Source organism: Elephantulus edwardii, unplaced genomic scaffold, assembly GCF_000299155.1.
Source record: "Elephantulus edwardii isolate Elephantulus edwardi_28Jun2011 unplaced genomic scaffold, EleEdw1.0 scaffold00418, whole genome shotgun sequence".
NCBI classification, from domain to species: Eukaryota; Metazoa; Chordata; class Mammalia; order Macroscelidea; family Macroscelididae; genus Elephantulus; species Elephantulus edwardii.
This window is the reverse complement of record NW_006400168.1, coordinates 621,204-644,713: the sequence shown is the minus strand read 5'-3', so window position 1 is coordinate 644,713 and position 23,510 is coordinate 621,204. Positions and strand designations below refer to the sequence as shown.

Below are 23,510 nucleotides of genomic sequence, written 5' to 3'. Positions count from 1 at the left end.
TTGAGATAGTTAACAGTTTTAGTTTACTTGGTTCCACAGTCAACACTCTTGGTAACAGCAGCCAGGAAATCAAGAGACAAATTGCATTGGGAAAGTTAGCTGTAAGTGATCTCTCAAGAGCAATGACGCCAGACTGGAGACTAAGGTGCACCTGATCTGGGCTATAGTCTTCACAATTATGTGCTATGCATCAGAGAGTTGGTCAGTGAATAGGGATGATAGAAGGAGAATTGATGCCTTTGAGCTGTGGTGCTGGAAAGAGTGTTAAATATACCACGGACTGCTAGGAGAACAAACATATTTGTCCTGGAAGGGTGAAGCCAGAATGCTCCTTGGAGTCACAGATTCTGAAGCTTCATCTGACATACTTTGAGCGTGTTGCAAGGAGGGACTGGTCCTTAGAGAGGGACATCATATTTGGGAGAGTGGAGGGACGGTGCAGGAGAGGAAGACTCTCAATGAGATGGGATCGATTCTGTGATTGGGGAGATGGGAATGAGTATGTTTGAGATGGCAAGGTTGGCACAGGATAGAATGGCATTAAGGGCTCTCGTACACAGGGTTACTATGCGTCGCAAGCAACACGATGGCACATAACAAAAACGACACTGTAAATGTTTACTGTCCCTAAGTTAGTTCTATGAGACTCTTGCTTAAAGTTAAGGATGGGAAAGCCAGCCCTTCTGTGATCAAAGAACTGACATTAGGAACTACGAAATAAAATGTCATCACGTAGCCCAGCTAACCATCTTAATACATTTTTCACTTCACACATAGATACCATTCAGCCAGAGTGGTAACTCTCTGTTTCCTCCCCAGTCTTTAGCTAAAGACCTGGCAGAAGCTGAGGAGCAGTATGCCCATGCCCTGCGCAGCCACCTGCACAACATTGATCAGCTCTTGGCCCTGCAGAGGTGTCGGCTCAGCCTCCTGGAAGAAGGCTACAACATGGAGTTAGAAGCCCTGACCAAAGAGTTTGAGACAGAAAGGTGTGAAAGATGTAAGAGGGGAGGGGGAGCTGAGTTTCAGGGGAGCAGCCAACTGTCAGGGAGCTTGCCTGTAAGCAGGTGGCCCTCCCTCTGGGTCATCCCATGTTGCTCATGATATGGGTCCTGCAGGGAAAATCATGAGTTCCTTCTGAACCAACTCAGGTTTAAGTTTACAGCCTTAGCTGCACTTTCCCATGTCAAGCCTCTGTAACACACCTCCACCATCCACTTTGAACTTTGAGAATCTTGCCCATCCAATAGGAGGGTGACCTTTCACTATAAAATCTTTTGGACTTTGAAGTATTTGTTTCATTGTCTTTTTTAAAAGAAATAATCTTATTCATTCCTCTCGGGCCCAAAAAGAATAGCTTTGTGCCTCCTTCTGTACCTGGAGTTTTATCACATATTCCTTTGAGTTGTCATTTCTGGTCTGCATGCTTTATCCTTCAAAGCAAGGACACTGTCTTGTCTCTTTATAGGAAGATAATCATTGACCAACATGAGAAAGATATTCGCTACCTGCAAGATGTCTTCATGGCCATGGAGCAGAACTATATCGACTCTGAATATGAAAGCAAGCTGGAGTTTCAGAGCATGTGGGACGATCTCAAAAACAAGGTACAAGAGGCTAGAGGGTGGATGGGGGGTGAAGGAATTGGAAAGATTTAATGGAGCCTTGAAGAGACAGGGTAATAATAGTCATAGATCAACAGGAATATAAAATACAAGTATATGAATGATTGACTAAAATACAGTATACATGAAGGAAACACAAAGTCTATGAATGATTATATGCAAATTTTTTAAATAGAATATATATATATATTCATATTTAAACCCAACCAACTAAGGTGTAGAGGAAGAGTAGATAGTAGATAGGCATGAGCTGGGAGAGAAGTGAGAAAAATGCTCACGACTCTGAGAGTTAACAGAGACCATTCTAACCCTGGAGGCATTAGAGGCTGGAGGTTTAGTATTTTAGCACCAGCACAGTTAAGAAAATGTCTGTAGCCACTGTAAGTATCTTTAATGCTTTTTGAAATATCATGAAAATTAGCTGGGAAGGGCTCTTCTGAAATGTCAAGGGACTCCATTTTAAAGCTAAAATGCACCAAGGAGACCACCTGGCTTCACTTGTGATTGGCACCTGGACAAACTAAGACCTAAAAAAGTAAATGATGCCAAAACCATGGTCCCAGTCTGTGAGAGCGCTAGAAGCATCCAGGTTCCCTGCCTCTTGGCCCAGATGCTTTCCAACTTCCAGGAGGTTGCAAACTTAGTCAGCCTGGGCATGGATATGGGGCTCCTTATTTTTATTTTGTCCCACACTGTGTTTTATACAGATTTTTAGTAAGCTTCAATTGAAAATCTAAGTTTTTAGCCTCTCTTGGAAAACAGAAAAACACTTTGGGCCACATTTTCAAATGACAACATGTATGTGGATCTGAGAAGCTATGACTTTTATTTTAGTTGGAGCACTTCTGCAGTTCACCATAGGCCCATCCAGAACACAACACTTAGGTGTGTCATTTTCTTCATGGTATAGCATATGACATTAGCCTGGCAGCTAACTGAAAGGCTGGCATTTCAAAACCACCAACTACTCCATGGCAGAAAGATAGACAATCTGGGAAACTCAATTAGGGGTTGCTGAGTCAGACTCGATCCTTGGAAGTGGGTTTTTCCTGTCCTCTGTAGGTGTTTTCATTTGCAACCTCTGTATTAAACCATCCAACCTAGTTCAAGGAAGTGAGGTTACAGGTGGAAGTGAAAAAGTACTTATGGGATGACACCAAAAGCTAGCTATTTGGGGGCCATTTTCTAGAATTTAGAAGAGAAGCACTTTCTGAGACTGCAACTGGAGAACATTGTGGAAGATCTGTGGAGAAAGTTCCAGGAAGCACTCAAGAATTACACTGATGCCACAGAGGACCGAAAGATTGCCTTTGAGACCCTGAAGGTGAAGGATGAGAAGAGTACCAAAGAGATTGAAGATCAGATGAAAAAAATACAGAAACTACAGGTTAGTGCCAAGTAGCCAGAAATACTTATGGCGTCAACTGCCCCAGTTCCCACTGGGCCTCATCACCAGCTGAGGAAAGATGTTACATTCTCATGTTAGTCCCCAGACGGAACTTTTTACCTGTCTCACAAAAGATGCTGAGCTAATCAAGTATTTCCTCTAATCTACTGTTTCTCCCTAGGAGGCCATAAGTATTTTAAAATGCAAAATTTTGTTGCACATTCGTGAGAGTGAGGAACAAAACCAATATATTGATAATGACAAAGAGTTGGTCCTTGTCCAGTTACGGAAACTTAAAGCTCAGAGAACCCAAGCGCGGGGAATATCACAGAAGAATCTGGTTAAGCTCACTCTGGAAAGTAATGCTACACTGAAGGCCCTGAAAAAGATTGTTGATAAGGTAAAAAAAAAAGTAGGGGGGAAGAGAGTAATCAGAGCAAAGCCAAGGTTGAAAGAGTTGAGGAAAGATTGTTAGGTGCGATCAAGTCAAGCAGGACTCATAGCAACCCTATGAACAACAGATCTGAACCCTGTCTTATCCCATGCTGTCCTCATTTCTGACATTCTCAAGCCCACTGCTACAGTCACTGTGTCAATCCATTTTGATTAAGGCCTTCCTGTCTTTCACTGATCCTCCACCCTCCTAAGCATGACGTCCCTTTCCTAACAATATGCTCAAAATACAAGACAAAGGCAAAAGCAACCCTCACACTTCTGAGCAGACACTTGCAATGTCCTTTGTTTCTCAGTGTACAGCTCCTGTCAGTGCTCACGGCCCACTGTAAAGGAGGCTGGGCAATGGTTCAAGGCTGCAGTTTTATTTTATGCATTGGTACACTAAGAAAGACCCACAGAAACAGGTCTGCCATAAGGCAATGTCTTTTTATAACAGTGGGCTCATATGTCTGCACTTTTGTGACTGACTTCACTGGCATGTCCTTCAGATTTCACCATGTTAGGTGCTTTGTGAAGTTTTCACTATTCTCTAATATAGTATTCCATTGTTTGTATGTACCATAGTTTATCCATTCATCCACTGATGGGATCCCCTCACACTTAGTTGAATTAAATACAATAAGCATTTCATTTTAAGTATTTGTACTTGTCTTCCATCCAGATGAGCAGGGCTACCAACTCCACTATCTCTCCTCTTTCCTAGTAAAAGATTTCTTTCTGCTTTCATTAGGGTGAAAAGATCCTCAAACTTGCTGAAATGTGTAGGAAGTATGAAACAGAGCAAGAGAAAGTGCTGCCTTTTTATTCATCAGTACTAACCCCTGAGGAACAAGCGGAGATAGCAGAAAATAACCCCGAAGAGCTTACTGAGGAGCTCGCAAAGGTAAAGTTCCTAGAGCCCAGAAGCTCTTACAGTATTGGGGATGATGGAATCCTGGGCAGTGGTCACTAATGAGCCCTGCTGCACAATTTTTCCTCTAACTCAACTCCCAGGTGATGATGGACTACACAGGGATGGAGAATTTCTGGAAAAGGTACAACAAAGTGAACCTGGAGCAACTGAGCCTCCAACGCAGACGAGATCAGCTATTAGAAATCAATAGGAAGCTGAGGGAGATGCTCAAGCAGTACTTGGATAGCATCTCAGTGAGCGATGAAGTGCTAAGCCAGCGCAACCCACTCTTCATTGTCAATTTTAAAAGCAATTTACCTCAGCCTTTGTCCAAACCTGTAGCTCTGCCAGGTGGCAAACAACATCCACCCATTTACAATATCATTGAAGCAGCCCACGTGATTTCCCATATCCTGTGATCCAAGGAGAAAATTCTTTCCCAGCCTAAGATTTTTTTTTTGAGATCCAAAGATTTTGCTATTAAAAATTTGCAAGCTCCTTACATCTTTGCTATATGGGGCTGTGCAATCCACTGTGAGTATACTAGGAACTGCAGTCCCAGGGTGTGAAGAGAGTAAGTTAGGCCACTATCAGGAGGCTTATGCCCTCTGAAGCACTGCTCCTGAATCAGGGTTCCAAGGGGCCCAGACATCCTATGGAAGGTTCCAGGACCAAGTCACTGAGGTAAGCTAGGAAAGCTAGAGATGACCAGGGTAAGAGACTATCCAGTGCTTCTGACCATCCCGTTGCCAGGTAAGAACTAATGCAAAATAACCTCTACCCTTCACCACAGTCCCTTCCTCAATCTCACAAGAGTAAAAGTAACCTCATAAAGTACCAGATGAAGAATTCAAAGGAGGAGGTGGGGTTTGGTTTTGTTTTAACTGTTTATTTCTTTTTGCTCTTGTTTCGTTTCTCTTCCTTGAGCTTCTTTTTGGAGACTTTGGGTCTGCTAGCCTTTTTGTACAGGTGATACCCAATGAGGCTCAGGAGGGCTGGCACCATGGCCATGCCTACCAGAGGTAAAATGCCCTTTATGAGCTTTTGCCAGTAGTTGGCTCGGATCAGTGCAATCAGCTCCACGTCAAACTGCAACACTGCATCCGCTGGAGAAGTAGAGAAGCGGTCAAGGTTAGAATAACTATGCATTTTATCCATGTCTCAGAATCTTTATAAAAATAAGGAGGGTGGGCCAATAATTGCAACAGCAAAGCCAATAACTGTGAAGCTGGCCAGGTTGAAACATGACGTTGAGTTCTCTTAGAAAAATGCAGGGGGGAAGGTTACACACAGAGTCCGGCAATGGCCCTGCTGACCCCAGCTACAAGTATGGCTTAGGCTCATGAGAGGTCATTGACAGTACAAGAAAACTATGCCAATCTAAAAAGTACAGGCTGTTTTCTATCAACAAGTAAGAAAACCATCTATAGTACCTATACCCTTACTCCCATTTCAGATAGTCATGTCGATAATTTTTGCAGGGCTGAAATTAATTGGAGTTAGACCAGAAATTGTTTTATTCTACCAACCAACAAGTATACTTACTATGCTAGAGAAAATAGGAGTCTGAGCACTGGAGCCAGAAAGGAAAATAATGTGGCTTAAGTAGTAAGGGAGAGGGGAGCCAGGAGTGAAGGGGGAATAAGGGTGTGTGAGAGCAGAAACAAACAGCCAGCACTGGGAATGGGGAGGGCAGAGAGCTTAGTGTAGGAGAGTGTGTCCCTAGTCTTTCCTATCTTCTTTTTAGTGTAAGCCTCCCAGTAAGATGGAACTAACAGAACTATTATCCCAGGACAATAGAGTACAACGCCTTTTAGCTAACTATTTGTTATAAGGAGAAACAAGAGAGATGCTTGTTGGGAAATCTGTCCAGTCTCAGGCCTTCAAGAATGCCTCTGAGCAGGGACCTGTGAGGGCTTTTACAAGTTGCTTTTTGTTTTTATGTTGTTAGCAACTAATTCACTATGATTTTTACCATCTCATCCCTGGTGGGAGCAGAAAGGAGAGTGGGGATGTGGGGAGAAGTCATGCCATTGCACAACTGGCACAATGTGAAACTGACATCTCAGGGGAAATGGGAGTTCTGTGAGGGATGGTACAGGCGTCCATGTGGCACAAGCAGGCGTCTCTGCCATAAAAAGTCACTGACCACTGGGGACCAAACCACTAGACAGCTTTAACAAGTTTTCTGTCTCTAATCCTACTTGGTAAAATATGAGACGAGATAAAGCAGCCCTAAGGGAGGTCTCAGCCATTCCTGTTGCTTTAGCAAATTAGGTCTAAACCTTCTCTAGCTCTAAAGTGTGTGGCTCCTTAGAGCTCTTACAAACTGGTTATTTACAAAAGGGGTGACCCTGGAGGACATTATGCTGAGTAAAATATCTCAGTCACAAAAGGACAAATACTGCATAGTGCCACTGTTGTAAAATGGGATGGATATTGGGTTTGGGGGGAAGACTGAGAAAAATGGGATAAATTATGTGTACTGCATTGAAACAGATGAGGGAGAGAACTGTTTAAAAAGGGATATATGATTAGGTATTATTGTCAAGACAGGAATCCAGAATGAAGGCTGCATAGTGGGAGGGATTATATATATAACAATGAAAGAATTTTTCTTTTACTTTTCAAAGAGAAGAGTGAACTGGGGGAAGGGGTGGGCAGGGAGAAAAGTACAACAATGAATGAATGGAAATCCAAAGTCTCTGTAAACTTTCATTAAAATTAATAAAAAGTAATTTTTAAAAAAAAGAACTGGACAAAGAAAAAAAGAACCTGGGGATTTCATGGCCTGAGAGTCTAAGAGTAAGGCCTAGTCAGATTACCTGGTATAGATGGTGGGAATCCTCGTTTTCCATAGGCCATGTGAGAAGGAATGATTGCTCTTCGCTTCTCTCTGATCGGAGGAATGTGAGACACAGCCAGAGTTGGGCCCAAGTGGGTGAGGAGCCTCCATGCCCCTCCCCTTGCAACTCTCCCTGCCCTTTTGTTCATTAACATTCAAATTATAAACTCTTCTACCTTAGCACTAAGGACATCTATCTTCCCGCATGTCTTAGCACCAACAAAATCCTTAACCATAAAGACACAGATGTGTTGGATATCCTCGGAGTTCCCAGTGACCTGGCCTTGTGTGTCCATTGTGAAGCCAGATCCTTTACCTCCCATTTTGTCTGTATCTAGGAGTTAGGGATACAGGGAAAAGGTGCCGCCCAGGCCCAACCCTGCCCATATACTCACCCCACGCACATGTCTAGAAGGCTCTGCTCCAGCCCTTGAGGAAGAAGACACAATTGAACTACAAGCTACTTATATCCCCAAATACCACTTGAGGGCAAAGGCTCCTCCATGACCCTTAGTTGAGCTCCCACTTCTCGAATCCCTGGCTTCCAATGGAGTATGGGACGAGTATTAGAAGTGAGGTTTAAAATCTAGAGGGAGGCTGGCCAGGGGGACACTTACAGGGCAGAGTAGGGGATAAAGATGCTAAAGCAAGTACTTAGGAAGTGCTGGGACTATAGGCACAGGTCACATACCTGGTATCACCTGCTTTTGGCCAAGTTCTATCACAAGAGGGTCTCGGGTCAGAGAGGTATCAATAATGCGCCCATCTAACAAGCTGCCCTGGGGGTAGAGAGCATCAAGAGGGCAAACCTAGGATCTCTCCCTTCCAGCAGGCACACAACAGGTACCTGAGCCGCTGGGCGGCAGCAACCCCCTTCCAGCTGCAGCCTCAGGGCAGAAATAAACAGGAAGCCCCGAAAGGCTGGTACTTCTCAGAGGTATCTCCATGCGTTGCTTCTCCCAGCAAGGGAGGAAACAGACCCTGGAAGCGTGCTGCGCCCCTCCCCCCGCCACGTGCTTGACGACCCCAGAGGCCCGGCCAAACTGCTTTGCCACGTGTCCAAGCCAAGGCTGACGTGTTTCATCAAGGCCCCGCCTCCTTCCAGACCCCGCCCCAGCCCTGGCCCCCCAAAGCCCTCACCGTGTAGTGGATGTGAAGTGTATCTCCATAGGCAGCGGGCTCTGCACACGGTTCGGGGGGTTCCACCTACGATCAAGCTACAGGAGTCACAGGGGCACCTCCAGACCCTGTGCTTCATAAGACCCAGCACCCCCAACTCATTCCCGCATTTCCTGATCCCCCACTTCCAAGTTCGTTTAGACCTGGATATATCCCTTATCGGGCCCGGCCCACAGTGCTGGGGACCTGCCGTCTCCTCACCAGGGTCTCCACTTGGAGGGTCCGGACAGGACTTTCGGTTTCAACCCCAGCCTCAGCGCGACACATCACTCCACTGAACAAGAGCAGCAGCAGCTGCAGTAGGAGCAGTGAGGGGCGCGAGGTCATGACTGGACGCGGGACAGGGCACACGCGTGGCCAAGATGGACTGCTTGGCCGGCAGCAACTAGGACAGGTTCCCTCCAGCGCCCAGGCCAGACTGGACGGGGCGGGGCGGGGTCTCGACGTGCCAGCTCCTCCTCACGCAGCCCTTCCTCCACCTAGTCCCCACCCCCCGGAGGGAGCGCCCTCTGCAAGCCCTCCCTTCTTTCCAAAGACAACGAGGTAGGAGATTTCAACCTGTTGGCTATTTTGTCCCCATAACGAGGGTTGAGTCTCATAGCAACCATTTACTGTATACCAGACTTTGTATCTGGTCCCCAGAGATGCTCTAACATGTAAGCATTTTACAGATAAAAACTGGGTGCTCAACAGGATCCTAGGACTGAGTCCAGCCTGTGTGCTCCTGTCATTTTCTTGGCTGTGTCGCCTGACTCCTGGCCATGTCTGGCTGGTCCACCCAGCCCCTTCAGTTGTATTAGGTGCCATCTTTGTCTCACCTCCACTCCTTCAGTTTGGAAGTCATTTATGAAAAAGGCACGGAGCTGTCCTACCCCCCAGATTTTAATTGAAAAAAGCAAGGGATTTTTTAAGAACGCAGTAAATCTCTCTGCCCTTTTCTTCTGACTTTGCCATTTCTTCTTTCATTAACAAGTTTCTCAAAAAAACCAGTAATAACACCTGTGTGTGTATGTGGACTTCAGTTTTTCTACTCACTGTTACCAATTTCAACTCACAGCACCCTTCGAAGGGTTTTTTTAATTATTTCATGAGAGCCTACCAGCTTCTGCATCATTTAAAATAGTCCTTTGGACTACTCAAATCGTGGTCTGGTTTCAGCTCCCTCAGAAGTCATCAAGATCACAAATACTAAATGCACGAGTTCTTCTTTGGTCTTCCAACACTGTTGAGTCTAGACTGTCCTCCCAAACTCTAGACACAACTCTACTGGGTGTCTCCACCAGCTTGTTTGTTCTGCAGTTCAAACCCAAGCTGCCCAAACTGTATTTAGACCTCCTTTCATCCTACCTGCAACAATGGAAATTCCCTATACTCTTCAAGAGCTCTTTCTATTCCGGCCAATAATTTCATTCTTCTCTCATCTCCCACATCCAACCAGTCTCCATCAGATTTTACCACCACAGTCTTCCTCCCTAATTTAGCCTTTGTTATCTCTTTAATTTCTTTTTTAAACTGTCAGCAGGAGGTGATTTCTGGAGTAATGGAAATCTTTATATTAAAAAGCACATTTACAACAATGAATGAATGGAAATCCAAAATCTCTGTAAATGTTCATTAAAATTAATAAAAAGAAAATGAATAAAAAATTTAATTGTTAAAAAAAAATTAAAGCACATTTAAGATCTGTACATTCAACTGCATGAAAACTGTACTTCAGTTTTTGGGTTTTTTTAATTTTTGTGTGAGTGTACCGTCAAATCAGATCTGACTGGTACAGGAGGAAATTGTCCCTCCTTCCCCGGCAGAGCATCTGGTGGATTCGAACCGTGCGCCTCTGGGACTGTAGTTGCAGGTCCTTGCCACTAGGCCACCAGAGCTCCCCTTGTACTTCAGTTTTTGAAAAAGAGAAAAAAAACCACAAGAGTGTATTTCCAAGCCTCTCTTAAACCTGAATATGGCTCTGTCACTAAGTTCTGGCCAGTCAGAAACAGAAGTGGTGAAAGCAGTGTCTTGGGTTTCTAGAAAGGCTCCTTGATTAATTCAAGAGCATTAAGTCAGCCAGAATGTCTTAACATTGTGTGCTGTCCCCTTAATCTCCCTCCCTCCCTTTCTGCTACTTGGAATGAATGAGAAAATGTAAAACTTCAGCAAAGGGGGCAGGGGAAGGAAATTTGCAACAATGAAAAAAAAAATTTTTTTAAGTGAACTGGGGGTGGGTAGGGAGGAAAATGTGCAACAATGAAGGAATGAAAATTCAACTTTTCTGTAAACTTTTGTTAAAATCACAATTTTAAAAAATAAAACACACAATCCCAGAGGCGCACGGTTCGAATCCACCAGATGCTCTGCCAGGGAAGGAGGGACAATCTCCTCCTGTACCAGTCAGATCTGATTTGACGGTACACTCACACACACACACACACACAAAAATTTAAAAATAAATAAATAAATAAATAAAACACAACAAACTTCACCAACGATATTAGGCCATGAGGTGACAGCAGAATGGAAGCTCTGTGCTAAGGCAGAAGTAAATGTCTTGTTTAAAAAAAAATAGGTATTTCTGTCCATGGTTCATGCTCTTCCTTTACCTGTCAAGCTCCTTTCCTGCTAAGTTCAAATGCCACTTCCTCTGTGAGGCCCAGATTCTCTTAGCTTGAAATGTCTTCTATTTCTGACCTTGATGGCATACTTTCATGGACATTATACTATTCCTTAGACTGCAGGTGCCACTTCTTCCTCATCTACTCCAAAGTCATCTCTGCTCACTCAAGGCCAACTTACATTCAGGTCTGGAGATCCCCAAGTCCTAGCTGCACAAGATCCCCAAGTCCTGGAATCTTTATAGAAGATTCTAGACAAATGTTTTCTTTTAAATTAATACTATGCTATAATGAGAAAGAGAAGTCTGACTACGCTAATGTGGGAAATCTGTAAAACAGCATATACCCTATGTGAAAACGGCACAGAAAATCAGAAGAATAAGCTTATTTACATATTAGCCCTTCCCCCATGTGTGGATACATTTAAAAAAGGAACTAGACTCATAACACACCAGATAGCTGTGGCTGTTACCTTTGGAAATAGGAGTTAAGAGTAGGGAGAACAAATTTTACATTGTTCTCTGTACATTTATGTATTATTTGGATCTTTTAAAATAAAAATTACAAAAATTTTTAAAAGAAGTATGTGAATCAACAAAAGACATAGAAATACAAAGGAAATGCATGGAAAGTGTTGAATGAGTGGTTCTAATAGAGCTAAAGGAGCCAGAGTGGGGGAAAGAAAAAGTCCTTGTGGCTAAAGAAGTCATAGGCAGCTATGTGGAAACCTGAGCAAGCTCCCAAAGGAAAATGGGATTTTTAAACAAGTGAGAAATGGGGTAAAGGCAGAGAGCCAAATATCTGGGAGACTGGTGGTTCCGTGGTAAGGAACTATACTGCCAACACAAAGATTCACCAGTTGAATCCACCATTTGCTCCACAGGAGAAAGATGAATCTAGTCTCATGCAATTTACTGCCTCTGAAAACCTGCTGGCACATCAGCTATGGGTTGCTTCTGACTCGATAATATATGGCAACAGTTTGACAAAGGAAAGGATTTGGTCAGAGGAAAGAGGTAAAGAGGGAAGAGCTGGCTACCTAAATTGGCAGGAATCCAATTAAGTTTCTGAGCATAAAGGTAACAATTACATCCTGCATAGATGCATCTGCTGTTTGGAATACAATCATCAAGATGGAAAGCTAGTTATGCCCATGTTTTATTTGGGAGGAGGAAATGGAGGTAGAGTAGAAAGGTAGTAGCATTAAAGGGAAGCACACCCTCCCCAACAACCCCCCACTGCCTTCCAATCAGTTCCAACTGATAATCATTTCCATTGGATTTCCAAGGCTAAAAATCTTGACAGAAAGAGACTGTCTCATCTTTCTCCACCAAAGTAGCTGTTAAATTCAAACTGCCAACCTTGATAGCAGCCCAATACTTAACCTACTAAACAACCAGGGTACACTAATGGAAAAACCAAAACCCTGTGTTATTAAGGAGTTTCTAACTCATAATAGAGGGTCTCCCAAGGGAACTCTGGTGGTCCTTTGGTAAGGAGTTGAACTGCCAACTGCAAAGCCAATGGTTCAAATCCACCAGCTGCTCCAGAAGAAAATGGGCAATCTTCTCCCATGCAATTTACAGTTTCTGAAAATCCACTGGAGGGTCAGCTATGAGTTGGTTCTGACTTAAGAGCACATAACAACATCATCATTTGGCTTCCTGAGGCAGTATCTCTTTGAAGAAGATGCCCTTTCTCTCACACAGACTGGGTGAAGTGGTTACTTTTCAGTTTGTAGTACAATACACAATACCACCTTTCCCTAATGAACAGACAGAGCTATTTAAGACAGTATTCACCTACAGAGGGCAGCACAAGCCCACAACACTAGAGGAAACAAAGGAAAAGAAACTTTGTTTTGGGGTCATGCTAACAGCAGCCTGAAGGATAGAGGAAAGGGTGATGGTACCCCCAAAAGTAGAGGAGCTGGCCCAACCTGGCTAGACGTGCAACTTCATCAGAGGGCCACTCTTAGAGAGACCCCTACCATCAAAGATGTCTCTGTAAGTATGAGAAACCCTATCATAGGTCTCTGCTTCATGACTCATGGAGCACCCACCATTCCCATTTTGGTTAAAGACAGAAATTCATATTCATTTACCCACTCAGTCATCAAGGTTGAGTACCATTATGTGCCTTGCTTTTAAAATGTTTTTAATATGTTTCTTTTTAACAGGTTGTTAATAAAAAGCCCTATGAGCCAGAATATCCAAGTTTGAGTTCAAACTTCGAGGCCATATTTTCAAGGGCACATTGACCTTGATTACTTGTTTCCTTTCTGACCTAGTTATACACTCATTCATCCAAGAATGAAGCAGCTGCCTGTCTCCACTCTCTTCTAAGACTATTCTAGCCAAAATGGTATTATCCCATCAATGCAAGATCTGGCACAAGCAAAACCAGAAACTCTCATCTGTAACCCAATGCCAAGAGAGCATTCTTCTTTAACTATACTCAGAACTCAAAAAGATGCTAGCATTCAAACTCCTGAGTTTCAAAGACTTACTGAGCCCTCTAGCCCTTTAAAGGCCTTGGACTCAATTCTGCCCTGGAGTGGTCTCATTAGTGTGTGGGGAAGAGGGATAGCAGTTGGGGATGGGATGGGACAGGTGTCTTTTTGTTGTGGGTTGGTTTTTTTTTTCTGACAAATATTCTCCCCACTAGATATAGATATAAATTTATATAATATCTCTTCTGTTGTCCTTTTCTAATACTATGTACCTTTGTTGTTGATTGCCTTTGAGTCAAGCACGACTCATAGCGACCCTATCAACAAAAGGCCTGAAGTCCCACTACAATATTGACATTTATCAAAGTTCATAGAGTTTCCAGAGGCATGCGGTTTAGGAAGTAGATGCCACTCCTGCTTCCAAACCTGTCATGTTATTATAGTTATGTGCCATCAAGTCACCTGCGATGTATAGTGATCCTATGTACAGCAGCTCTGAACCCTTTCCTGTCCTGAGTCAGTCTCACTAACTCTGACACACCAACCCCCCACTGCCACAGTTTCTGTAGGGACAGGTGTCTTAGGATGATTCTCAAACCACCTCCTAACCTGAGTGACCATAAGTACTGAGATATCTATTCCGTTTGTCTGATTTGTTAGAAAGGGAGATATACACACTGCTCTGGATACAAAAAACAAGAGTTCTATCTCAAGTGTCCACTCTACTCCACCAGGCTCAGCTCAGAAGCGAGATGCTCCTGAACTAGAATTCAGAAACTCTCTTCTCCAGCACATGGTAAAGTGAAAAACACAATATTCACTTTCAAGCCCTGAAGGTGACCACTCTCAAACCAAGTTCCTCACCTCCAGTCCTACCAAGGAGGTCCTCAGTGGCTTTGTGTTCCTCCCATACTCAAAAGTCCCATTTCCTCAGTACACACCCTCCTTCCCCGTCCCCCAGGAACTCAGGGTCACCTTTGTTGTTGTTAGGTGCTATCAAATCTAGTATGATTCATAGTGACCGTATGAGCAGTGGGTCTTCACACTTCCTGACACACTAGAGCTTGTTGCAGCAATCATGGTATCAGTCTACCTGGTTGAGGGCCTTCCTCTCCTTGGCCGACTCTCCACCCTTCCAAGCATCATGTCCCTCTGAGCAAAGGAACGTGCCTTCCTAGCAACATGCCCGAGGTATGTGAGGAGAACCCTCATCATCCTTGCCTCCAAAGAGCACTCTGGCTGTATACCCTCTCAAAGACAGTTATTTGTTCTTTTGGCAGTCCATGGGATGTTCAGTACTCTTCTCCAACAATCAAAATACTGCTCAAGATCACTCAAAAATGGCTAGAACAGTACATAGATAAGGAACTTCCAGAAGTCAAGCAGGACTTAAAAGAGTCTGTGGCACCAGGGTAATCATTCCTGATGTCAGATGGATCCTGGCTAAATGTAGACAATACCAGAAGAATGTTTATTTGTGCTTTATTGACTATGCAAAGGAGCTTGACTATGTGGATCTTAACAAGCTGTGGCTGACACTGAGAAGAATGGGAATCCCAGAGCACTTAATTATGCTCATGTGAAACCTGGACCTGGACAAGGAAGTTGTTAGGCAAACAGAAGAGGGGAACTCTGCATGGTTTAAAATTAACGGAGTGCATCAGGGTCATATTCTCTCTCCATACCCATTTAATCTGTATGCTGAGCAAACTATTTGAGAACCTGGACTCTATGAAGAGAAATGTGGGCATCAGAGTCACCTTTACCATACCTACAAACCAGGCCTTGCAAACTCAATCAAATGGAAAAACCTGCAGAGAAAAGAAGGCATTTGGATCCTGTCACACCCCAGTGATGATACTCCATCCCTCCCGTCATGAGGTGGTGGTTGTTGTTAGGTACTGTGGAGTCAACCTCAACTCCGAGCAACACTATATAGTACAAATTAAGACCCAGCCCAATTCTGAGCCATTCTCAACAATCTCTGCTGTATGCCAGTACACCGCTGCAATCACCGTGTCAATTCATTTCCTTGAGGTTTTCCTTTATGTCACAGACTTCCCAAGCATGATGAACTTTTCCAAGGACTGATGCCTTGTGACTATATGCCCCAAGTATGTGCAATGAAGTCTCTTTGCTTCTCAGGTGCACTCTGGCTGGACGTCTGCCCCAAGCCATGGTTTTTCAGTTGCTTCACATGTATAGGAAAGTTTAACAATGAATAAGGAAGACTAAAGAATTGATGCCTGTGAATTCATGGAATGCCAAAAGAATAAATCTGCCTTGCTTATTGAGTTAGAAAGAAAGAACTAGATTCTGGCCTCCTACCTCTTACCTTTCAGAACTGGAAGCAAGGCTACTCTTAGTATCATGACTGCCTATTCAAAGACATCATCTCCCTACACTAAGCAGCAGTGGAGGCAGAGGCTTTCCCTATAGTTACTCAGATCCTAATTCTCACTATTGATATGCCAGCAAATTCCAGATCATCTCAGAAGATGACCCCTAGATACAGTGGCCCATTCTAGTACAGTGTGTTGGCTCATTCTTAGCACAGGCCTGGGCATATACAAGGAATTAAATACATATTTGTTCCATTTTTTTGGATGATAGTCTAAAAAAAAATCTGACCATCAAATAGAAAGTGGTACAATAAAATTCCTTGAGCCTCCAGGCCTTACACTTCTTTCTGGTCTGAGTATATATCAAGCTCTTACACATTCTTACCTCACTCTGTTACTACTCCTATATACTCTAAAATGCTCTAACCCATCTGGGTCAATCCAACCCTTTTTCCTGGGTTTCTACAGGCTCATTTTGGAAGTACTCTTATACAGAATATCCTGACATAGACCTCAGGTCTGACAAACTGTTCACATTTAGGAAAGATGAAACTGTTTATCTCAAGAGCTAGGTGCTACAATGAGGCCCTCCCTCTTCCCTTCTAGTCTCCTTTTCCTAAAAAAGTTTTAAAGTTTAAAAAATTGCCACAAGAGGGCTCCCTCCACCAATTCCTTCCGGGCATCTAACAAGAATCCCTAAATTAGTTTATCAGAGTTCATAAAAGCCCAATTGGCCTGAAATTAGGCTAAATCTTCTTTATTACCATTATAGAAGATGTTGTTTCTCATAAAGTTATCGACTTATTCATGTACAAAGATAAAAGTGTTCCAAGTTTATTAACAATTTAGTCTCCAAGCAGGACTTCAAGACATCAAGGAGGGAAAAAAGTGTATCTACTTGTGATGTTGGTTTGAAGAATATAGAGCTGATAAAAAGGTGTCTTGTTAGGGGAGCTCTGGTGGCCTAGTGGCAAGGAGCTGCAACTACAATCCCAGAGGCGAATGGTTCAAATCCACCAGATGCTCTGCCGGGGAAGGAGGGACAATCGCCTCCTGTACCAGTCAGATCTGATTTGATGGTACACGCACACAAAAATAATAAAATAAAAAACAATAAAATAAAAAAAGGTGTCTTGTTAGAGAAGCTTGAGGACAGACACACTCCCTGGTCCCTGACAGTGATGGCTTACTAATAATATCTGGGGAGGGGCTGACAGGGGAAACTGGGGAAGAGGCAGCCGGGAGGTGACTGAACACAAATTATATACTTCACACTGGTATTTGTGTCTCTCAAACATATTACATACCTCAATCCTGCCCTTTTCCCACAAGAAGAAGACGAGAAGACCTCTGTCCTCAAAGCTTCAAAGAGCAGTGAGAGGTAGGTCTGCTGGCTCACTTAGACCTCACCCACCCAATGGTGACATGATCCCCTTCTTTGCCTAGAGTCAAACAGTAGTAGCAGGAGAGGAAAATGTAGTAGTGGGAGTAGGCTGGAAGGCTAAGGTCTTTTCTCTGTGGATGAGGTTTGGCATCCAGACAATGGTGAAGCACATGTCCGAAGTAGAGTGGCTACAGGGCCATCAGTTATAAGCAAATCTAGTTCATCACACTGCCCGGACATCTACCCTTCATGCTTGTTCACAGCCAAATTCCAGTGGGTGGGTAAAGGGGGCTTCTATCTACAGATTAATTGGAATTATAGCAGAAATACAGCAAACCCTGCTCTAACTACAAGTACCAAGTAGTAGGTCTAAGGAGATATAAGAAGCGGCAGGATGGGGCACAAGTTCACAGCCCTTCAGCCACTGACATCCCCACAATCTATCAACAACAGTAAAACCTGAGAAGCTGAATGTTCTCTAAGATAGAAACCTGTTAGAGAAGAAACACTCAAATATTTCCCAATAATTGGCAATAGAGGAAAAAGGTAAGCCTGTGCCTTGGCAAAGGCAAAAACCTCTCAAGATCCAGAAAAACAAGGTAGCCCCCTAGAGTCCTAGTTCTCACACATTTCATTGTGAGGCTAACCAGGGTTAAATCATTTAGAACTAGAAAAGCAAAGTCAGGAAGCCTTCAATTCTGGAGTTCAATTCGTTTAAGCTTCCCTTGGGATATGAAGGGAGGAAAGGAGATGGGCCTGTTTCTCCAAAAACTCTCTACCCAGTCAAGTTTTCCCTTTACCCCTCTACTGAGAAAGGGACAGTCCAGAGTAAGGGACTATAGACCAAACTGCCCTCGCCAGGAACCACTGTCCCGGACTGCTGTACCCCAAGGATAAAGGTCTGCTCCACAGCTGCATAAAACAAGTTTAATTTCCAACCAGGGTCACAGTCATTGCGTATCCCACATTTTGAGCAAGGACAAAGAAGGTGAGCTATTAAACATATACAATCTACATTCCAGAGGAGGGGGAAAAAAGAAGAAAACAACCAGTTCAGGACTGCAGTTACCACTATAACACCACAAACAAACTTTGAGGGAGGGGAAACCCCAGGGAGAAGAAAGGCTAGAACAAGAAAAACTCTAAAATCAAACACAGCAGAAGTGGTGGGGTGAAGAGGGTGAGGTGGTGGGGACTGGGCAGGAATGGAATGAAAGCCTCAATCCCAAGAGAGCTGCTAGTTCAATGGGAATGCAGGAAAGACCACCTCCTAGCCTAGGAATGGCCCTGCCAAGGGCCTAGCAGCCATGGACGCCAAAAAGACCACTTATTGCCCCCCTCCTCGCTGAACAGACCAGCACCATGGCTAACCTCCAAGGCTACTGCTTAATATTTGCAACACCAAAGTGGTCCCTGGATGACCACAAAATAAAGGTAAGGGTAGAGGCCCGAAATGAATAGAACTTGTTTTGGATTGACATCTAACTAGGATTGGTCAAAGACAGTACAAAGACATAACAACAGGCAAAACTTCACCAACCACAAAGATTCAGAGTGGAGAGAAACAAAAGCAAGCAACCACAGGAAACAAAGTGCAGGAAAGAAACAAGAGAAAGAGACAAACAGGCTGCAGTAGTAAATGAGAAGGCAAAGTAGAGAGTTCAGGGAAGATAACAACAGGAGCGGGATGCAGAAAATCAATGGGAATAAAGACAGGAGGAAAGAAAAAGTGGAAGGGAGCATCTGTAGGGTGAGGAATGAAGACATTTTTAAATGAACTAGAACCTCCAGCTCCATGCCTGCCAACATACACACACGCAAACACACACAGGCCTGCATACACCAACTGTATCTTGAAACACATCACTAAATAACTGGCACTGAGGGAAATGCCCCTGGAACTTCTTTCACAGTTCAATCTATGGCTGGGTAAGGGGGGTATTAGACTGCTTGCTTTAGACAGAAGAGGCAGGAAATCTGGTCCCATGGAGGTGGGGCTTGGGGCAGCCCTTCTGGAAAGGGGTCCCTCAGTCATGCTGTAGGGAGACTCTGGATCCTGACCTCAGAAGGGTTATGGGTAGCCATCTTGAGCTCAGAGCGCAGCCAGCACACACAGGAGCCCAAAGAGAAGCTATGGCTTCACAGAAACCACAGAGATCAGAACCCAGGGCAGGCCCACAGGCACAAGCACCCCCTGTACACACAGAGGAAAAGTGTAGCAGCAGCTTCTGAAGGATTATATCATTATCAGGGAGGAGGAGGGGGCCTGCATACTGCATCCCCTAGCATTAACACCAACTTCAGGGTTCTATTTCCTCCACTCCAAATGCCAGGACCACTTATGAGAAATGGGTATGGAAGCATGGGAATGCTATTGGTAAGGGCCAAGACAGTCTGAGGGCCTGGAACAGTATAGAAAATCTTTATCCTTTAGCACAACCTTGACTAAAAAAAAGTAAAGAAATAAGGAGCGTGATACTAAAGTCTGTTATCTTCATTACACCTCCCTCCCAGCCAGCCCTGGTAAGGGCAGCAGGACTACTTGGGTGATAAAATTCAAGCCCTCAGGACCAGAGAAAAAGGTTAGGTAGGGATAAAGGGGCAGGAAGACAGGAGTGGGACTGGTCCATGTCTCAGTTTCTCCTAGTAATATAAGGGAATAAAGATGGAAAAACCTGAGGCCTTCCCCACAGTGCCCTGGGTCCTAAATATACACCATGGGCTTGCTTCCCCCACCTCTCCCTCAAGTTCCTGAGAAACAGATCTAAGTATGGTGGGGGAGGACCACTTGAACATTTTGGGCTGGTAAGAGTGAGTGGGTTCCTCTCTCCTTCCTACTAACAAGGCAGAGAAGAATAGCATCTCCTTGGGAACAGTCTTCTAGAGATAAATGTCACCTTCCTGCCCTAAGTGAAGTGGGGAGAGGGATACAAGAAAGAGGGTGATAGAGAATCTTTCATCTGTCCTATCACCCAGGAAATCTACCTGAAGAAAGAATAGAAACCAAGAGTCTAAGATTAGGGCAGCCCAGCCTGACTAAAACTCTGCCATCTTCTTCCCTTTATCTCACAAACATGGGAGGGGCAGAAGATAGGGTAGAGTGGGCAGTGTCCTGGCTCTGAGCCTGAGCTGCACTCCACCTCCTCCACCCTTCTCCCTGGCCCCCACAAATAAATACACACACACACACACACACACACACACACACACACACACATACATATACAAACATACATGTATATACACACGCACACATGCACGCACACACAGAGAGGCCCGTGCAATCTCCATGTAGAACAGGAAGAGGGTGGCAAAGAAAGGGGAGGCAGGAAGTAAGAGATGGGTTTTGGGGAACAGGAAAGGAATTCAGATGCCAAGAACACAGCAACCAGAGCCAAACAAAGCAAAGAGAGAAAATATCCCACCACCCACCCGCCCCCAAACACTAGGGAGTGAGAGGGGGTGGAGGGCCATCCCATGAAACTATAACAATCTTGGTTTTGTTTTAAATCCAGTTAATTGGAATGATTCAACATCAGGACAGCAAGTGGGAAACTGGACTGGTCATGTCAGTGGACAGAGGAGGGGAGGGGCTGGGGATGGGATGAGAGGCAAGGTTCTTGCTGGATGTACGGACATGGTATCCAGGGCCCTTGCCACACTCGCAGTTGGAAGAAAAGGGTAGGGAGACAGGCGTGTCAGGGATGGGTGGGGCAGTCAGATAGGACTGTCTGGCTCTCACTTCTTGTTTTTTAGTTGATTGGCCAACCAGTCCAGGCCTTCATACAGCCCGTCCCCACTGGTGGCACAGGTGGCCTGAATATACCAGTTGCGATGACGAAGGGAATGGAGGCCCAGCTTGTCTGTGATCTCTGCAGCATTCATAGCATTAGGCAGATCCTGCAGTAGAAAGAAGACACACAAAAAAGAAGCCTCAGCAGTGGTAATCAATCAATGTTTATGAATTATTGTACAAAACACAATGTGCATGAATTAAACACAATGTAAAAGAAAATTAATAATAATAATAAAAGGAGCCTCAGGAGCTCCATTCACCAAAAAGAAAAAAAATTAGACCTCCCATATTTCTATTCTCCAATAGAAAACCAGGACATATCCTAAGGAGATGTTTGGACTTAGTCACCCCAAAACTTAAGATCCAAGTGTTAGAGGTCATTCTACTGGGGAGTTGGGAAACAAAAGTGGGGCTAATAGCAAAGCGGAGAGGTGGTTCAGACTAGGTGAAGGATCATGCTGTGTGACCCTAGGAGCACAGGCAGCTCCAATAAAGCAAAAAAACAGGGAAGATAAGCCAGTGCTCTGATGTGATATATTTACCACACAAGCCTGGAGGGCTAGAGGGCTGTTTGTTTTTTTTTAAAAAGGTAAGTGTGGGGACCAGAAGAGTGGCATAAGTAAGCTGATTGCTCCTATTTCCCACACTCCCTGAGTGTGCAGTCATAGGGCTTCACATACAGTGAGCCCCAAGGCCCCATGATTTCCATGGCCAAGCTGCTCTCTCCCAAATTCTAGGGTGAGGAGAAGTTATACCTGTTTGTTTGCAAAAACAAGGAGCACAGCATCCCGAAGCTCGTCCTCCGCCAGCATCCTCATCAGCTCCTCTCGGGCCTCATTTACTCGCTCTCGATCATTGCTGTCCACCACAAATATCAACCCTAGGGAGGGAGAGCATGGCTGCACAGAGGTAAGAGATGACCCTCCCTCACCAATACCAGAATACATCCTGGTCCTCATACCACCCAAATGGCTGTTCCCTTCGGCCTCCTTTCCCCAACCCCAAGAAGCTGCAGCCTAGCAGGGCAAGAATTGGCAGCCTATATCCAAGGAAAATTGCTACACTCTGCTCACACCAAGGGTGTGCCCATTCCTGGACAGTTCGTATGCCATACCTTGTGTGTTCTGGAAGTAGTGTCTCCAGAGAGGCCGAATCTTGTCTTGGCCACCCACGTCCCACACTGTGAAGCTGATGTTCTTGTATTCCACTGTCTCCACATTGAATCCTTTGGAAAAAGTAGGTATTGGCCACTAGACCTCAAATATCAAGCCTGGAAACAATGTCCTGATGGGTTTGTTTCTATTTCCCCCAGACTTGGCCATGACCCCAGCAAAAAAAGGCTAAAATTTCCCCAGACCTGGTGTTTCTCGAATAGTAGCTTAAAAGCTATAAAGTGGAAGTTGACAAGAAGGACAATTGCATAGGTAACTTGAGCTAGCCTTCTCCACCCATTCTCTTCCTCCTCTATAGTTTGGCCTCACTCCTACACACCTCAGCTACTCAGAGTCTGTCTGAGCAAAGTGAGGCAGAATGAAATCAGTAAAGCAAGCTCGATCCCAGCAACCCCAAATGGAAAACTATCAGGAGCCCCATTCATACGGCAAATGTTCTCCTTCCCATAAACAGGTCTTAACCATGATCAGGGCCACCAAAGATCTAAACTGAAGCAATTTCAGGCCTCTGGCAGAAACATCAAAGCCCCTTCACCTGCTTCCCAAACAACACAGAGAACAAACCAACTCTGGTGCCTGAGGGTGACTGTTGTGTGCCAGGCTGTGGAAGTTCCCCACATTGGGGAGGGCCAGGGTAGGTGGGCAAACAGAGTCCTAGCACCTGCTAGTGAGCTAAATAATCTTTTTTCCTGAACCCCACAGACTGCATGGACTTGCCTGGGGAGAAGAGGCCAGGTGGGGAGATCTAGAAATAGGCTGTCTGCCCTATCTCAGCCTTTAGCATGAAAGCCCACATGCAAATTGTACCCTTACCAATGGTAGGGATGGTGGTGACGATCTCCCCTAGTTTTAGCTTGTACAGGATGGTGGTCTTCCCTGCAGCATCAAGGCCCACCATCAGGATGCGCATCTCCTTCTTCCCAATCAGGCTCTTAAGAAGGTTTCCAAAGATATTCCCCATGATCACAGCAGCTGCTTTCTGAGGACAGTGAAGCCCAACTGGGGCAGTGGAAATCTGGTTTGGGCCTCGTCCCTGGTGTGGAAGACTTAACCTTAGGCAAAGAAAATCGAAGCTTGTTACCACCATTTGCTTGTTAGGGCTTCATGTACATACAGTTTGTCAAAGGAACACTGAAGTCCACTAAGAACCAACAGAAAGCCCATGGAGACTTAATATCAAGACCCATGTTAGAGACCACTCCAAAGTAATAAAAAGCAATGCTGTCACTGGAGACCAAGGTGTGCCTGATACAGGCTATGGTCTTTGCAACTACTTACTGAGACAGAAAGCTGAACAATGACTAGGGAGGATAGAAGGAGAACTGATGTCTTTGAGCTGTGGTGTTGTAGAAGAGTATTGAATATACCATGGGCTGC

The 23,510-nt window shown here is 44.6% G+C and overlaps 3 protein-coding genes and 1 pseudogene across 3 annotated transcripts in view; 1 reads left to right on the top strand and 3 right to left on the bottom strand.

Moving 5' to 3' along the window:
• Positions 1-4,853, top strand: part of CCDC65 (coiled-coil domain containing 65) — a 35,340-nt gene extending 30,487 nt beyond the window's left edge. The window contains exons 3-8 of the mRNA XM_006902481.1: positions 820-989; positions 1,469-1,607; positions 2,815-3,012; positions 3,194-3,412; positions 4,199-4,351; positions 4,462-4,853. Coding sequence (XP_006902543.1) covers positions 820-989; positions 1,469-1,607; positions 2,815-3,012; positions 3,194-3,412; positions 4,199-4,351; positions 4,462-4,779 — 1,197 coding nt within the window. The 3' untranslated portion in view covers positions 4,780-4,853. The remainder of the gene's footprint in view (positions 1-819; positions 990-1,468; positions 1,608-2,814; positions 3,013-3,193; positions 3,413-4,198; positions 4,352-4,461) is intronic.
• FKBP11 (FK506 binding protein 11, 19 kDa) overlaps positions 1-8,822 on the bottom strand; it is a 19,082-nt gene extending 10,260 nt beyond the window's left edge. Inside the window, exons 1-6 of the mRNA XM_006902482.1 lie at positions 8,586-8,822; positions 8,346-8,411; positions 7,897-7,984; positions 7,601-7,634; positions 7,186-7,256; positions 5,246-5,466 (exon numbers count right to left, since the gene is read on the bottom strand). Coding sequence (XP_006902544.1) covers positions 5,249-5,466; positions 7,186-7,256; positions 7,601-7,634; positions 7,897-7,984; positions 8,346-8,411; positions 8,586-8,711 — 603 coding nt within the window. The 5' untranslated portion in view covers positions 8,712-8,822 and the 3' untranslated portion in view covers positions 5,246-5,248. The remainder of the gene's footprint in view (positions 1-5,245; positions 5,467-7,185; positions 7,257-7,600; positions 7,635-7,896; positions 7,985-8,345; positions 8,412-8,585) is intronic.
• Positions 8,823-20,133: 11,311 nt separating this feature from the next.
• On the bottom strand, positions 20,134-20,804 carry LOC102860378 (annotated as a pseudogene).
• Positions 20,805-20,844: 40 nt separating this feature from the next.
• On the bottom strand, positions 20,845-23,179 carry ARF3 (ADP-ribosylation factor 3). The gene is made up of 4 exons (XM_006902480.1): positions 22,947-23,179; positions 22,076-22,186; positions 21,717-21,841; positions 20,845-21,065 (listed from the first exon to the last, which is right to left on the bottom strand). The coding sequence occupies exons 1-4, from the start codon at positions 23,092-23,094 to the stop codon at positions 20,904-20,906; spliced, it is 546 nt and encodes a 181-aa protein (XP_006902542.1). The 5' UTR covers positions 23,095-23,179; the 3' UTR covers positions 20,845-20,903.
• Positions 23,180-23,510: the final 331 nt, after the last annotated feature.